Here is a 15017-nt window from a genome sequence, read left to right as displayed (position 1 = left end):
TTAAAGAGGCAGTGAAGGAAAAGAAGAAAGCATATCAAAAGTTCCTGGCAAATAAGTCAGCTTTTACTCTTACAGAATACAGAGACAAATGTAAGAAAGCTAAACAGTGTGTAAAACTAGCTAAACAAAAGTCATGGGAGGACTTTGGCAAGAATATAGAAAATAAATATCAAGAAGGTGGCAAAATATTCTGGAGGTTGTTGAAGAAGCTTAGGAATGGAGGAAAGAGTGCTGTAAAAGGAATTAGAGATGATAAAGGTGAAATGAAAACAGGAGAAAAAGATATCCTTGAAGTATGGAGTAATTACTTTGAAAAACTGCTAAATGAAACAAGCAGTGATGACAGCACAGTGATAAAAAACACTGACCAGGCATGCAGTCAGGAATACATATCCATACTTGAAGTAGAAAAAGCCATCAAAGGCTTGAAATGTGGAAAGGCAGCAGGAGTAGATGATATTCGACCGGAAATGCTGAAGTATGGTGGTATAAGAGTCTTACAGTGGCTGCACTGCATAGTTCAGAAAGCCTGGACAGAGGGACGAATTCCCGATGATTGGAGTAGAGCTCTCATAGTACCCATATATAAAAAGGGAAATAAAACTGAATGTGAGAATTACAGAGGTATTTCCCTACTGAGTGTTCCTGGCAAGATCTATGCAAGTATACTTGAGAAACGGTTGAGAAGAATTGTGGAAGAAAAGCTTCGTGAAGAACAAGCTGGATTCAGGCCAAATAGAGGCTGTCAGGATCAGATCTTCACTTTACGACAAATAGTCGAGAAAGCATGGGAATATAACAAAGATCTGTATTTAAGTTTTGTCGATTTGGAAAAGGCATATGACAAGGTGCCAAGAGAGAAGCTATTCAATACGCTGCAGTTATATGGTGTCAATGGGGCATTATATCAAGCAGTACTTAGTCTTTATTTGAGTTGTGAGTCAGCAGTTAGAATTGAAGGAAGTACAGGAAGATGGTTTAATGTTAAATCTGGTGTGAGACAGGGATGTACATTATCCCCTCTGTTATTCATTATCTATATGGATCACATTATGAAGGAATGTGGTATTAAACCTGATATCAAAATTGGAGATGTTAATGTCAGCTCTTTGCTTTATGTGGATGATGTTATACTTCTAAATAAATCCGCTACAAGTCTGCAAGATTCTCTGACTAAATTGAATAGCTGTTGTAATAGATATGGTATGAAGGTCAGCAATAAAAAGACAAAGACAATGAAAATAGGTAGAATCATTGAAAATGTCAACTGTGTTGTGAATGGAGAACCTGTGGAACAAGTAAAACATTTCAGCTACTTAGGCACAATTTTTACTGAAGATGGTAAACTAAATATAGAAATAGACAACAGAATCAGCAAAGGTGGTATCGTGAGAAGTCAATTGAATAAATTCATATGGAATAAGAAAGAAATTAGTCGGAACACTAAATTAGCTGTATACAAGACTGTGTTCAAACCAATTTTAACTTATGGATCTGAGAGCTGGGTCAGAAGTAAAACACTTGACCAAAGACTAGAGACTGCAGATATGAGAGTCCTGAGAAAGATTAGAGGCATGAACAGATGGCATCAATGGCAATATCATATTAAAAATGAGGATATTAGGAAAGAACTTGACATTGTCAGCATCCAGGAATGCGTTAGCAGAGCTAATCTCAGATGGTATGGTCACTTAAATAGAATGGGAGAGGAAAGATTAGCAAAACAAGTGTTCTCTGCCAGGGTGGCAGGAAAACGACCCAGAGGAAGACCAAGATATAGGTGGATTGATACGGTACAAAGTGCCTTAGACGATAGAAATATAAGATCTGATAATATTGGAGTCTTGACAAGTAACAGACTGATTTGGAGGAAAATTGTAGATAGGAAGTTAGTAATGATGTAATTTTTTCATGTAGTACGGTCATATCCTGTACACCCCTTGAGGGTACATGGCAGGAATTTGATGATGATGATGATTTACACTTTGATTTTGATATGTTTGGAATTGTTCTACTTGAAACCTAAAGCATCATGAATACAATTATAGAAAGTCTGGCATTTGACTAAGCATATTTCTTACAGCAGTTCTGTAAGAAACTTTTTTGATAAGAGATCTCTCTTTGATATGGTCCTCTATTAGAGAAAATCTGATAACTGATATGACTATGCACATTTTGTAGCTTACAAAGGAGATGTTGCATTTCCATGTTTTCCCAAAAAGGAGACCAGTAGTTTGCTGGGAAGTCATTTTCATCTTTTGTGCTGAATAATGGATACACAGAGTGTGAATATTATTTCAGACGAGCAATGACAATCAGATGTGGAAATTTCTGTACATGTAATGAGCCTACATTTAGTAATGTGCTAAAAAAATAGAAGTCTATATGTGACTGAGCCCATGATATGAGTAGATAGACTGTCAGGCCTATCTATGTGCATCTTGACTCTTGATAGTGTATGAATGATGCAAACAATTCACAGATAAGCTGAAATCCACATGCTTGCATGGATGAGCTACACTCCATAAATTTTTTTTTTTGTTAACAGCAACAAATTCGGATCATTAGTTGGCATGGACCCAAGTCACACAAATCCAAGCCTGTAAGCCAATGAAAGCTAATCCCGTGGAGCAGTGAGTCAACATAAACTCTTCCAGTTTAATGAATGTGTTTGGATTTGGAGGACACCTGGGAATACTTTTTTTTTTTTACTGAAGTGTGTTGTTCCAATAATGAAATCTGGAAGTGGCAGTGTAATGATCCAAGGGTGTTTCTTTGGTATATTTGCTGTAAACAGAATCATGACAGTTAGATTCTACAATGATGTTCAGGGAAATTATGCACTGAGCCAGTCTTTATGTGGTTTGAAAAGAATAATATTAGAATATAATAATAGTCAGCACAAAGCACGAATTGAATCCAACAGAACATCTGTAGGTAAACTGAAATGCAGAATTATGGCAGAGACAAAATAGTTCTTTCCTCATTAGTAGAACTTACTAATATTTTAAAAGAGCTGAGTGAAACATGATACTACCAAACTAACTTTCTAACATAATTTAGTGGAAAGCCTTCCATGGCACAAGGAAGCAATTATTACAAATAAAGGTAGGACAACACATTATTACCTTATGTTAATAAACACCTTTTGTTTATATCTGCAAGTGTCCTGTGACATTTTAGTATAATTGTATACTAAATTGAATTAGAAATTTAGTAATTTTGTTAAAATGAATACACTTTTGCCTCAGCAAGTTCACAAATTTTAAATTGTCATGATTCACAATTTTAAAAAGTAATAAATTACATTTTAAATATAAAAATTATTAATGTTAACAATTAACAGAAACTTTGGAAGTGTTTCTATTAATTATTAAATATAAAGTGGAACAATACAGACTATTTTGTACAAAAACTTACTGTAAAAATTAAACAACATTAAATAGCAAGGGGAAACTACTTCCAATATGATGCCTCAGAATTTCAGGATTTGGTAAAATGAAGAGGCCTGTAAAATTAGCCTAAATTAGAATATGAAACATATATGTTATCAGTGCCATCCAGTGACTTGCAAAATTCAATTCTGCCCATTTTTCTCGTGTATGCTGCATACTGTAACCCTAAAAAATGTCAAAAAATTAAGATTATTTAAAAGTCACCAAAAGCAGTATGTTTCTAAAATAAAGTTGTTTATATAATTTTTGGATTATTTTTTAATAAATTATTCTTATCTAAATAATAACATAATCTACAACTCACTAACATTAAATGATGAATTACAAAATGATCTAAAGGTTTCTGTAATGTTTACTTTATAATCTCTCATAAAAATATAAATGAAAAGCATTACTCAATAATATATAACCATTAGGTTCAGTGGTCTTGATCAATCAATCTCTTTGCAAGAAGTAACTTCAGACTCCACAACCATTTAATGACTGGAACCTGGAATATTAGGACTCTACTACAATTAGGTCAACTCAAACTACTACAGCACGAACTAAAAAGATATGAATGGACTGTTATGGGACTTTGTGAAATTCAATGGCCCAAAACAGGAGAGCTAACAACAGATGAAGGACATCTGCTTCTTTACTCTGGATGTGATTGCAGCAGAAAAGAAAGTGTCGGGTTTTTGATACACAAATCATCACAAAATTCTGTCATGGAATTCAATCCTATCAATAACAGAATTGCTTTAGTCCTCCTAAGAGGAAAACCACTCAATATTGCCATCATACAGGTCTATGCCCTAACCATAGGTCACAAGGACTCCTAAGTAGAGGAGTTTTATGGCCAACTTAATGCAACAATCACTGGAGCGAATAGAAAAGACCTTTTGATTGTACAGGGCGATTGGAATGCCAAAATTGGAACAGATTGGTAAGGATTTTCTCCCATTTGTTGGACCCTATGGCTATGGGGAGACAAAAGAAAGAGGTTTCAAATTGATCAATTTTGCCCCACAAAATGAATTCACCATTAATTACTAACACTATTTCTCCATAAACCTTCCAGAAGATGAACATGGACATCCCCTGATGGTAAAACACACAACCTAATTGACTTCATCCTTGTAAGCACAAAATTTAAAAACTCCATCAACCTCACAAGAACCAGATCATTTCCTGGAGCTGACATTGGCAGCGACCACAATATGGCCATACAACTGTGAATATGAAAATGAGGGAAATATTACCTACAAAATCAACTCGTAAAAGATATAATATAGAAATTTAAAAGACTCACAAATAAATGCATTTATATAATGTAAATTGAAACAAATTTTTGTTTCAATTTACAAGCTTCAAAAAAATATAATAATATCGAATCTAAAATCTATACTTCTCACAAAAGATAACTGAAACAGCTGAAGAAATTCTTGGAAAGTCAATAAACCATGGATAACCAAAAATATTTTGGACCTATGCGACAAAAGAAGAAATTTAAAATCTCATATTAATAGTGGTACAATAGAGAACAGTATAAAAATATTACCAAGATTATTAAAAAAGAAGTCAAACATGCTAGGAACTTATAGATACTAGATGAATGCAAAAATATAAAAGAGGACCTAAATAAAAATAATCCTAAAAGTGCTTTTCAAATTATCAATAAGTTAACCAACCTTCTACTGCAATTAACTGGAGTATAGAAGATGAAACTTTTATCACGGATAACCAGAAAATAGTTGATAGATGGAAATGTTATACAACCAAACTTTTTCAAAAGGACCCCCAACTGACTGATGATATTTTGGACAAAATTTTGCCAGGAGGTTCGGAGGAAGGAGAATACCCCCGATATTAAAAGAAGTCATTGCAGCAGTTAGCTCCTCAAAAATAGAAAAATCACAGGGAATTGATGGTGTTATAATGGAACTGATATGCGAAGGAGGTGACATCATAATTGACATCTTACTAAATTTATTTCAGGATGTATGGAACACAGAGACTTGGTCTTCTGATCGGCAGATGCCTGTCCTTATACCTATTCCTAAAAAGGGAAACAGCAATAAATGTAGCAATTATAGAACAATAAGCCTTATTAGCCATTCAAGCAAAATCTTGTTAAAAATATTATTGTCAAGTGAAAAGAAAATAGAAAGCAGACTATCAGATGAACAAGCAGGTTTACGGAAGTCCAGAGGTACAATCGACCATATTTTTACAATTCATAGAACATAACAAAATAATCTGTCATGAGGCATTATGGAAAATTTTAGAACATTATGGTATAGACAATAAAATCATTAGGATTATTAAATCTCTTTATTCCTCATCTGATATGAGAATTGAAATTAAAAATTACAGCAGTGAACTGTTCTGGGCATAACGAGGGGGGGGGGGGGGGGGTAAGACAGGGATGTATCTTGTCCCCCTCTTCTTTTTAATTGTTCTGGAATATGTCATAGATGAAGCTCTTCATGAATATGACACTGGAATAGTAGTTGGCAGACTAAGAATAAACAACTTACGTTTTGCAGGCGATATCGATCTTCTGGCAGAAAGTGAAGAAGAATTACAAGAGATAACCAGTCGCATTTTCAGAATATTAAAAAAATATGGATTATACATAAATCTGCAAAAACAAAAACAATGAAAACCTCAAAATCAGACATTGAACTCTTAAAGATACAAATTGAGAATGTAAACAAGTTCACTTATCTAGGAAGCACACTGAGTCAAGCTGGCCACTTAAAAACTGGCATTAAATACTGAGTTAAGGCAACTGTGGTCCTATAGAAATTTAAACCGCTGTGGAGAGATAACGGAATAGTAATCACAACCAGACTAAGACTAATTGACAGTTTGGTGAATTCTATCCTCTTGTATGGTTGTCAGACCTTGAGGGAAGATGAGAGGAGACTCCTGTCTTTTGAAATGAAAACTTACAGAAGACTTTTGAGAATTCCCTATACCACTCACGAAACCAATGAAAATGTCTGCAAACTGATTGATTCAATAGACAGGGAAAAAAAGGAAAAATATTCTGCCAGTCATCAGAAGAAGACAGATGAAATGGTTCAGACATGTGGAGAGGGCTAATGGCATTTCAAAGAAAGCACTAGAAGGAATCGTTCCGGGATCAAGGGTTAATGGCCGACCTCGATTAAAATGAACAAATTCCTCCCTTTCTCAACTGACATCAAGAACAAGAGACCAAGATGATTGGAGGAGGCTAAAAAGAACATCACCTACCAGCCATGAGTGACCCAATAGTCCATTTAGGACTACAGGATAGATTTCATTGATTATCTTAACATCCATGAAGCACCATTCTTGCAAAAACTGAGTCCTCAACTGAAAAAAAAAATTAGATGGAGTAATAATTGGATGGATCTAGGACTGGATTGCCTTATAGATGAGGGTGAAACTACATCTTCAATAGCTCGATCCTCCCCCATTTGAACTACTGTGTGAGGTCTGGCATTGTCTTGCTTAGGAGTGGCCATTTTTAACTGATTGATGTCAGGTTGTGCTCATGCAAAACAGCAAGTAGTTATTATAGTTCTTGAGAATGAAGGCTAGCAATGATATCTCTTTCAAAATTAGCTAAAAATGCAAATGCACCAAGCTCTCAAAATTTCATAAAATTCAGGGTATGATGCAGTTCTAAAACATAGCTATTCTTGGGGAAGAGAAGTGCTGCTGTTGAAATAACTTTTCAGTTCATACATTTTTCACTTTCCACAGGATTGATAAATCACACAGAGATATTAATTTGAATGGAACCTTCAAAACCTTCTGCTGACTTTATCAAACTGGTGAAGATGACAATGTACTTCTTTTACTTGGATGCTGCTGCCTCAAACTTCTGAGCCAGTCAAACAGTATTTTTCACAACATTTTTGCTTTTTTTTTGTTCTGTAGACATTGTCTGGCTGCTGTAATTTCTAAATTTAATAAATGCAAAGCAAAAGTTCTTAAATTAGATGTTTTTGGTCACTCATTCTAAATAGTAAAAAAATCCCTTAAGCCCTTAAACCCCTAATTCATATCACTTGCTGATACTTCCATAACACAGTCAGTTTTGACTATGTCCTTTAGATGGAAAGAACTGGATTCAAATACATCTAGGATGCAAAGAAACCTTTATCACATTTTTCAACTAAAGGTGAGTTGGCCAGTCTCGTATGAACCTAGCATGTTTTCATCCCAGAAACACAGGTTTTTCATCTCACAAACAGGAAAAATGATCAAAAAAATATGCACACTTGACAGTGATGAATACACTGCACAGGCAGGATTAACTATCCTATCAGAGCATTAACTAGGTTTCAAAGAAGCAAAGTTATTTGGCTGCGACAGGACACTGAGCTAACATGCAAAGGAAAATGGGATGGAATATTACTTGCTCACAAGAACATGCACTGTAATTTAATATGAGCTACAGTATTTATTAAAACAAGCTGCAATTTTTTTTAATGTGTAGTTCCCACCCACAAAAGATTATTTATTCATAAGGGGTTCCCCTTTTCTCCTCCATTGGTGGAGAAAAGGTTCCCCCTTTTCTCTGCCAATGGAGAAAAGATTATATATATATATATTATATATATATATAATCTTTTCAGAATAATATATATATATATATATCATTATCACACAACTTCCATAGAGTCAGCAGACTCACTGTGGGAGGTTCAATCAACCAACAACACATTTATCATATTGACCATGAAAATCCTCAACATTTCTGGCATTCACAATTTAACATATCACCAATTCTGGTGATGTGTTCCATTCATCCACAATTCTCGATGTAAAAAATCTACTCTTGACACCCTGCTAAACCACACCTTTAAACAACTTCCAGGGATGGCCTCTTATTCTTCCCTCTTATTCTCACTTTCCACTCATTTTATAATCCCATCTGTATTAATCTGATAAAATTCTCTCACCAACTTAAATGTATCATATAACTTCTCTTTCTTCTGTCTATCAAACTCTATACTTTACATTCCTTTAACATCTCCCCATAACCAACATTCCACAGTCCTTATATTGCCTTAGTCACTTGTCTCTGGATCTTCATGATGTTTCAGCATTACAATGAAAACTAGGTAACCAAATCTGAGTGCAATAGTTCAGAATTGGACTGTTGCACTCAAGATCTCGAATCTTGAGTGAGATTCGAGATCTTGAGTGAGATCTCGAATCTCATCTACTTCCTTAAACATAGTTTCATCAAATACAGTACACAGCTTTTTATCTCTGCACTCTAAATGCAACAGCTTGCACTTATTAAAATTAAAACTACAACCTTACTCATTTGTCTAAGCTAAACATCTATTCAAATCTGCATGAAGGGAATTAACATCAGCAGTACTCCTTAGAATTATCCCAAATTTGCATAATCAGCAAACAACTGAATATTGCCAGTTAATCCACATTAAACATCATTAACAAATAAATTAAACAGCAGGAGCCCAAGAAAAGAACCCTGGCGCGCGCGCGCGCACACACACACACACACCACTGATTACCTTCCTTTGAGCCACTGATCCATCATATACAACTTACTGGCATCATTCAGAGAGCCAAGCTCCAATCTAAGTAACTAATCCATTATCCATTCCCATCTGTTGCTTATACACCAACTTATCATGCAGTAATTCTATCAAATGCTTTTTCAAAGTTCCAGAATGTCATCATATATGAATCTTCCTTATCCAACACATTTGTCATGTTATAAAATTGAGAAAAATAAAATTGTTTTCAGATACGGCTCCATCATACACAACTTGTTGGTATTGTTCAGAAAGCCGATCTCTGATTCATCTAACCAATATGCTATCTATTCCCGATCTTTTACAGCTTGTACACCAACTAATCATGTGGTAATCTATCAAATGCTTTTGCACAGTCCAAGAATATCACTGTATATGATTCTCCCACATCTAACACACTCATTACCTTATCATAAAATGCAAGTAAATTGCTAAAACAAGATTATCAATTACAAACCTATGCTGACCATCATAAAAAATCCAATATCCATCAAATTCGGTCCTGAATTTTATTCCCAACCTAATTCTCCAATACTCTGATTACAACTGCAGATATACAGACTAGTCCATATTTTGAAAGTTCTGTCCTAGAAACATACTTGTGGAGTGGTATGATTTTCACTTCTTAGGAACCTTTCCTACTACCAGACTTTCATTAAATAACCAGGCCAAGGGAATATCTTACTCTTCTGCACATTCCTTAAAAATACGTAGTGGTGTGTCATCCATTTCAACAGCCTTATTAACGTCTAACCCAATCAACACTTGATACAACTCAACTGTATCAATGCCAGTCTAAATGATCTTTAATTAAACTGAATAAATGCTATAACAAACTTGGTATGAAAATCAGTAACAAAATGATAAAAACTATGAAAATTAGCAGGAATATTGAAGACATCAGCTACATCTTAAATGGGGAACTTATATAGTGGAAGCTGGTATAGTGGGGGGGAGAGGGGGTCAAATTACTCAATTTATATGGAATAAGAGAGAAATTGATCAAAACACTAAACAAGCTGTATACAAGAGAGCATTCAAACTAATTTTAACTCAGTAAAGTGAAGAGATAGCATGAATGGTAGAATCATATTAAAAATTATATAAGAAAGGAACTTGACATTGATAGTATTCAGGAATGTGTGGGCAGAGCTAACCTAAGGTCACTCAAATTGAATGGGAGCATAAAGCAAAAAGAAAAAGAAAAAAAAAAAAAGGTGTCTGATGCCAGAATGGCAGGAAAAAGACTCAGAGGACCAAGATGTAGATAAACTGATGGAGTTAGAAATACTTTAGAAGAGTAGAAATATAAAATCTGACAATACTGGAGTCCTGACAAATAACACACTAATTTGGAGAAAATGTTGATGGGAAGTTAGTAATAGTGTGAACTTTTTATGTAGCACCATCACAGCATCCTATACCCACACAGAGTATACATCAGGAATTTGATGAAGAAATGCTGGAAAGTAGTTGAGTTCTCTGAAGTGCGATGAAAGGGAAAAAAAAAAAGTTTTGCATTTTCAGCTAAGATAGTCATTCATATTTCAAAAAATTGCTACTACTGCACTTCAGTTTTTGAACCTTACATGCTGAGTTTATATCATGTTAACTATTTAATTCTTTTTTACAATTTTGTCTGTCAGCTTTTTTTTTTTAATTTGAAAACATACATAAGTAAATTTTCTGGGGTTTTTTGTGTATGTGTTATAACATGCATTTAGACTCTTTTCAACAATAAAAAAATAACCCTTACACACATTTCTGTTTTCCTCTGAAATAAGGTATATATCTAGAGAAGAAAAAAAAAAACTTTTTGTAAGTGATTTACTTGTGGCACACTTTTGAAATTTTTGTCCCATGTTCCCCTTTTTTCTCCCTCTCAGAAGTGGATTGACATGAGCATTTGATATAGATAAAAGCATTTATTAAACATAAAATTATTTATAATAATTGAATGCAGTACAAAGAAATAAATAAAAAGCAACAAATGCTCTTCTCACAGACACACCAAAATTAAACAGAGTTGATCACTGATTTATTTTGTTAAACTAAAGTAACATCATTTTGATGCAAAAAAAAATAAATAAATAAAAAACTATAAATTACTGTGGTGGTAACTCAGGAACTGACAGCATGTTTCAAAGTAAAGCTGCTATCTGCTGAGCCAATCATACTGACATAGCAAAAGTGGCTTAGAATGGCTACAACTATTATAGCATTATAACATTAATGTTAAATTTATAATGATATGATCATCACGAACCATGGGCTCACTGCCCGTTGGTGTCTGATGCTTCCTTCACTATCTTCTTCTACCTTTCTTTGTCCAGTGCAAAGTGTCGTAGTTTCTGTACACCCATTCCACACTAATCCTTTAAGACTTCTATCCATTCTCTGTATGGTCTACCTCTTCTGTTTACACCATCCATAATACCAAACATGAATGTCTTTATCTTCCGGTCCTCACTCATTCTGCAGATGTGTCCATATAATTGCAGCTTCTGTTTTATAATCTTCTGCATTAGATTCTTCTTTGGTTGTATCTTCCGATAGAGCTCTAAATTTGTAATTTTCTGTATCCATTCTATTCTTAGAATCTTCCTGTAACAAGTTCTTTCAAATGCTAAAATTCCTATTCTCGATTCCTTATTTATCAGCCATGTTTCCGATCCATACAGTAGACTGCTAAAGATACATGTTTCCAGCACTCTTAGTTTTGTTTGCAGGCTGACCACTTTACTTTTCCAGATGTTATCCATGACCTTCAGATTTGATCTTTGCTTTGCAATCCTGATCTTTATTTCTTTTTTACAGTTCAAATCATATGTCATTTTACTTACCAAATATGTGAATTGTTCTACATTTTCTATATCAATTCCATCCACTTGTATCTTTTGTTTCATGTTCTTCTTACCAAACACCATTATCTTTGTTTTTTCCAAGTTCATAAGTCCAAATCTTTTCCTTCCTCATTTAACAGTTTCAATGTTTTTTGTAGTTCTCTTTCGTTTACCTCAATAATAACAATGTCATCTGCAAATCTCAGATTGTTAATTCTCATCCCATGTACTGATATTCCTTTTGCTTCCTTCATTTTATCCATTGCTCTTTCTAAATGTGTGATGAAAATGCCTGGTGATATTGGGTCCCACTGTCTAGAACCTCTGCTTGTTCTAAACCATTTCTCAGAAATCATCACCTATTCTAACTGCTGCAACTGCATTCTTATACACATCTTTTAATATAGCTATTAGTTTTCTATCAATTCCATAGGATTCTAGCACTGCTAATGTTACTTTCTGGTCGATACTGTCAAATGCCTTCTGAAAATCAATAAGGCAAGTATGTATGTTTTCTCTGATATTAACTGCATTGTCAAAATATGTTGAATCGTACTTCTATCTTTCCTAAATCCTGCTTGCTCATTTGCAAGGTATGCTTCCAATTGTGTAATCAATCTTCCTGTCAGTATCATCACCACCACCTTACAAAGGTGACTTGTCAAAGCAATTGTTCTATAATTTTTACATTCTAGCTTATTTTGTTTCTTGTATAATGTTATAAAATTCTCGCATGATAAGTAAATATTTTTACTTATCAAGCTAGATATTTACAGAAGCTTTCAAACAAATTTATAATAGAAATTGTGTAGTAATTAAATATTTTATTTTATTGTAACATGCATAAATTAATTCCCATTAAAAGTTGTATGAAAAAAAACCAAGAGAGGGGATTAACTGAGATTAGAGACATGAGTCAGCAAAACCAAACATTCACAAGGTCTTTCGAATGAAAAATAAGTGCCTACGATGGAGACACTCGAACGAAGGGAGCCAAAGTGATGTCATCATGCTGATGGGTAATCCTGGATACTGTAGCACTGGAACAAAAGATTAGAAAAGCTATTTAAGAGGACTGAGACGGGGTGAAAAGGAGGCTCTTAAGACTTCTGGCTTTTAGTTTCTCAGAGGATCCAGTTCCAGGTGTGTGGAGGTGAGGCTATACTCAGTGAGGCTCCTGCTTGAATGCATAGATGTGCCAGGAAAATGCAACTTGCAGATGTAACGGAGACCTCGGCAGATTCTTCCCAGTAACCTGATGAGAAATTGCAGTGACCACGTCAATGGGAAATCATCCCGACTAAACTGGACAGTTTCCAGAGCAAGATCCACTACATCACCAAAACAGCAATCGTAATCAGGAATGAAGATGCAGAGTCAAGCTATCCATACTGAAGTTTTATTCAATTGACTGCTGAGGATTAAAAGGGTACTGTAAGTGAGCACATTTTGTTAATGTTTTAGATAATTACATTCAGAAGTAATGTGTGTAATGAAGGTGCTTACGGGAAGGCATTAGTGATTCTTGTAGATAGGCTTATACGTTGGTAACACATGACTATTAAATTATTTAAAGAATTTACAATGTGTACTGGAAGATTAATTAAAAGAAACTTTAATAAATACTTCCTATATATCGGCAATGTCACATTGCCATCTTCAAGGGAACATACAACTATGACACATGCATGCAGGCACTACAAAAAAGAAAATGAGCTTCCTAGAATCCTAAAGGTACCCCCCCCCCCTAGCATTGTCTTGGACACTGGCTGAAGTTCTCAAGATGCAAGCTTCCCAAATTTGGGGCAGTCTCATGCACTCAAATTTGTTGAGATTTTGAAAGTTTTTTAGAGCTGAGGCTGATTCCATGAACAATCTTTCATATTTAAATTTGCTGTGGTGTATTAATGTAGCTTTCTTCCAATGTATTCTGTGGTGGGTATCCAGAGCATGGTCTGCAAGCCCAGAGTGACTGTATTGGTGAAACCGGATGTAGTGTTTGTGTTCCTAAATCCTGACATATGCTATCCTGCCTGTTTGGCCAAAGTAGGCCAGCTTGCAGCTGCAAGTGACCTGGTATACTTCAGGTAGGTCTAGGGAAAGTGGCTGGTCTTTGGTGGAGCAGATAAGGGATGCCAATTTCTTATATGGTTTGTAACAAGAAGTCAGGTCATATTTTTTTAAAATTTTGGTTAACATTTCGAGGTGCCCCCAGATATAGGGAATGGTGATGGATTTAGTGTAATCTTTGTTATGAAGGGGGAGGTGTGTGTGGTTAACTTGTTTTAATATTTTTTGGATTTTTTGGGGGGTTTGTAGCCACTAAGAAAGTGTTAAGGATATGGTTTAGTTCAGTGGTTAGGGCATAGCTTCGCCCTACTACGAGAACAAATTACCACTATGTGCGTTCTCCTGGCTGATGTAAACAAAGCTATTCGGGCATTAGAGGAGGAGCTTTCTAACATGCTGAACCACGACCTTTTGGATGATTCTCTACGACATCTCGTGCATTTCGGCAGCAAAAGAATTTGAAAAGATAATCTTTTTTTCAAATTCTGTATTTGAAAACAAAATCTTTTCAAATACAGAATTTGAAAAGATTTTGGAAGTCAATACATCCAAAAATTTGAAAACTTGAAAAAGGACTCTACCTCCAAACCTCAACAACCACTCAACACTGTAATCAACCTTTCTTCCGTTCCCTTGAAGCCTGAGGCACTCAACGCACTGGCACATGGCCACAATTTCGCCATAACTTCTAAGAAAATACCGGCTGAAGAAATAATGATTCAGATAGAACGTGGGATCCACAACATTCCAACCCATACCACCAACAATATCAGACTGGATGTAGCCAGTGTGCTCACCAAAGCAAGACCACCAAAAACCAACCTACCCAAAGGAGAATATAAAGCTCCACAAGAAATGAAGAAAAACAAATAGTAATCACCAAAGCAGATAAGGGAAACCACTGTGGTTCTCAACCAAACTGACTACACAGGTAAGCTTAATGCTTTATTGTTAGATCAGGCTACCTTGAGTATAATTCTACCAGCTCTCAAATTAGAACACTCCAAAGGCTCCTTAAGAAACTCTAGCCCCCCCCCCTCCTGAATACATGGACTTTCAAAAATACATAAACAAAATGTGCCATTACGTCCCAT

The 15017-nt window shown here is 35.1% G+C and overlaps 1 protein-coding gene across 1 annotated transcript in view; it reads right to left on the bottom strand.

Moving 5' to 3' along the window:
• Nucleotides 1–3521: 3521 nt before the first annotated feature.
• The window catches only part of por (Protein-serine O-palmitoleoyltransferase por), a 277914-nt gene continuing 266418 nt past the window's right edge, over nucleotides 3522–15017 (bottom strand). Inside the window, exon 14 of the mRNA XM_090393431.1 lies at nucleotides 3522–3620. Coding sequence (XP_090249557.1) covers nucleotides 3522–3620 — 99 coding nt within the window. The remainder of the gene's footprint in view (nucleotides 3621–15017) is intronic.

Source organism: Typopeltis vanoorti, chromosome 5 (genome assembly GCF_054136105.1).
Source record: "Typopeltis vanoorti isolate ZY-2024b chromosome 5, IOZ_Tvanoo_1.0, whole genome shotgun sequence".
NCBI classification, from domain to species: Eukaryota; Metazoa; Arthropoda; class Arachnida; order Uropygi; family Thelyphonidae; genus Typopeltis; species Typopeltis vanoorti.
This window is presented reverse-complemented; position numbering and strand designations above follow the sequence as displayed.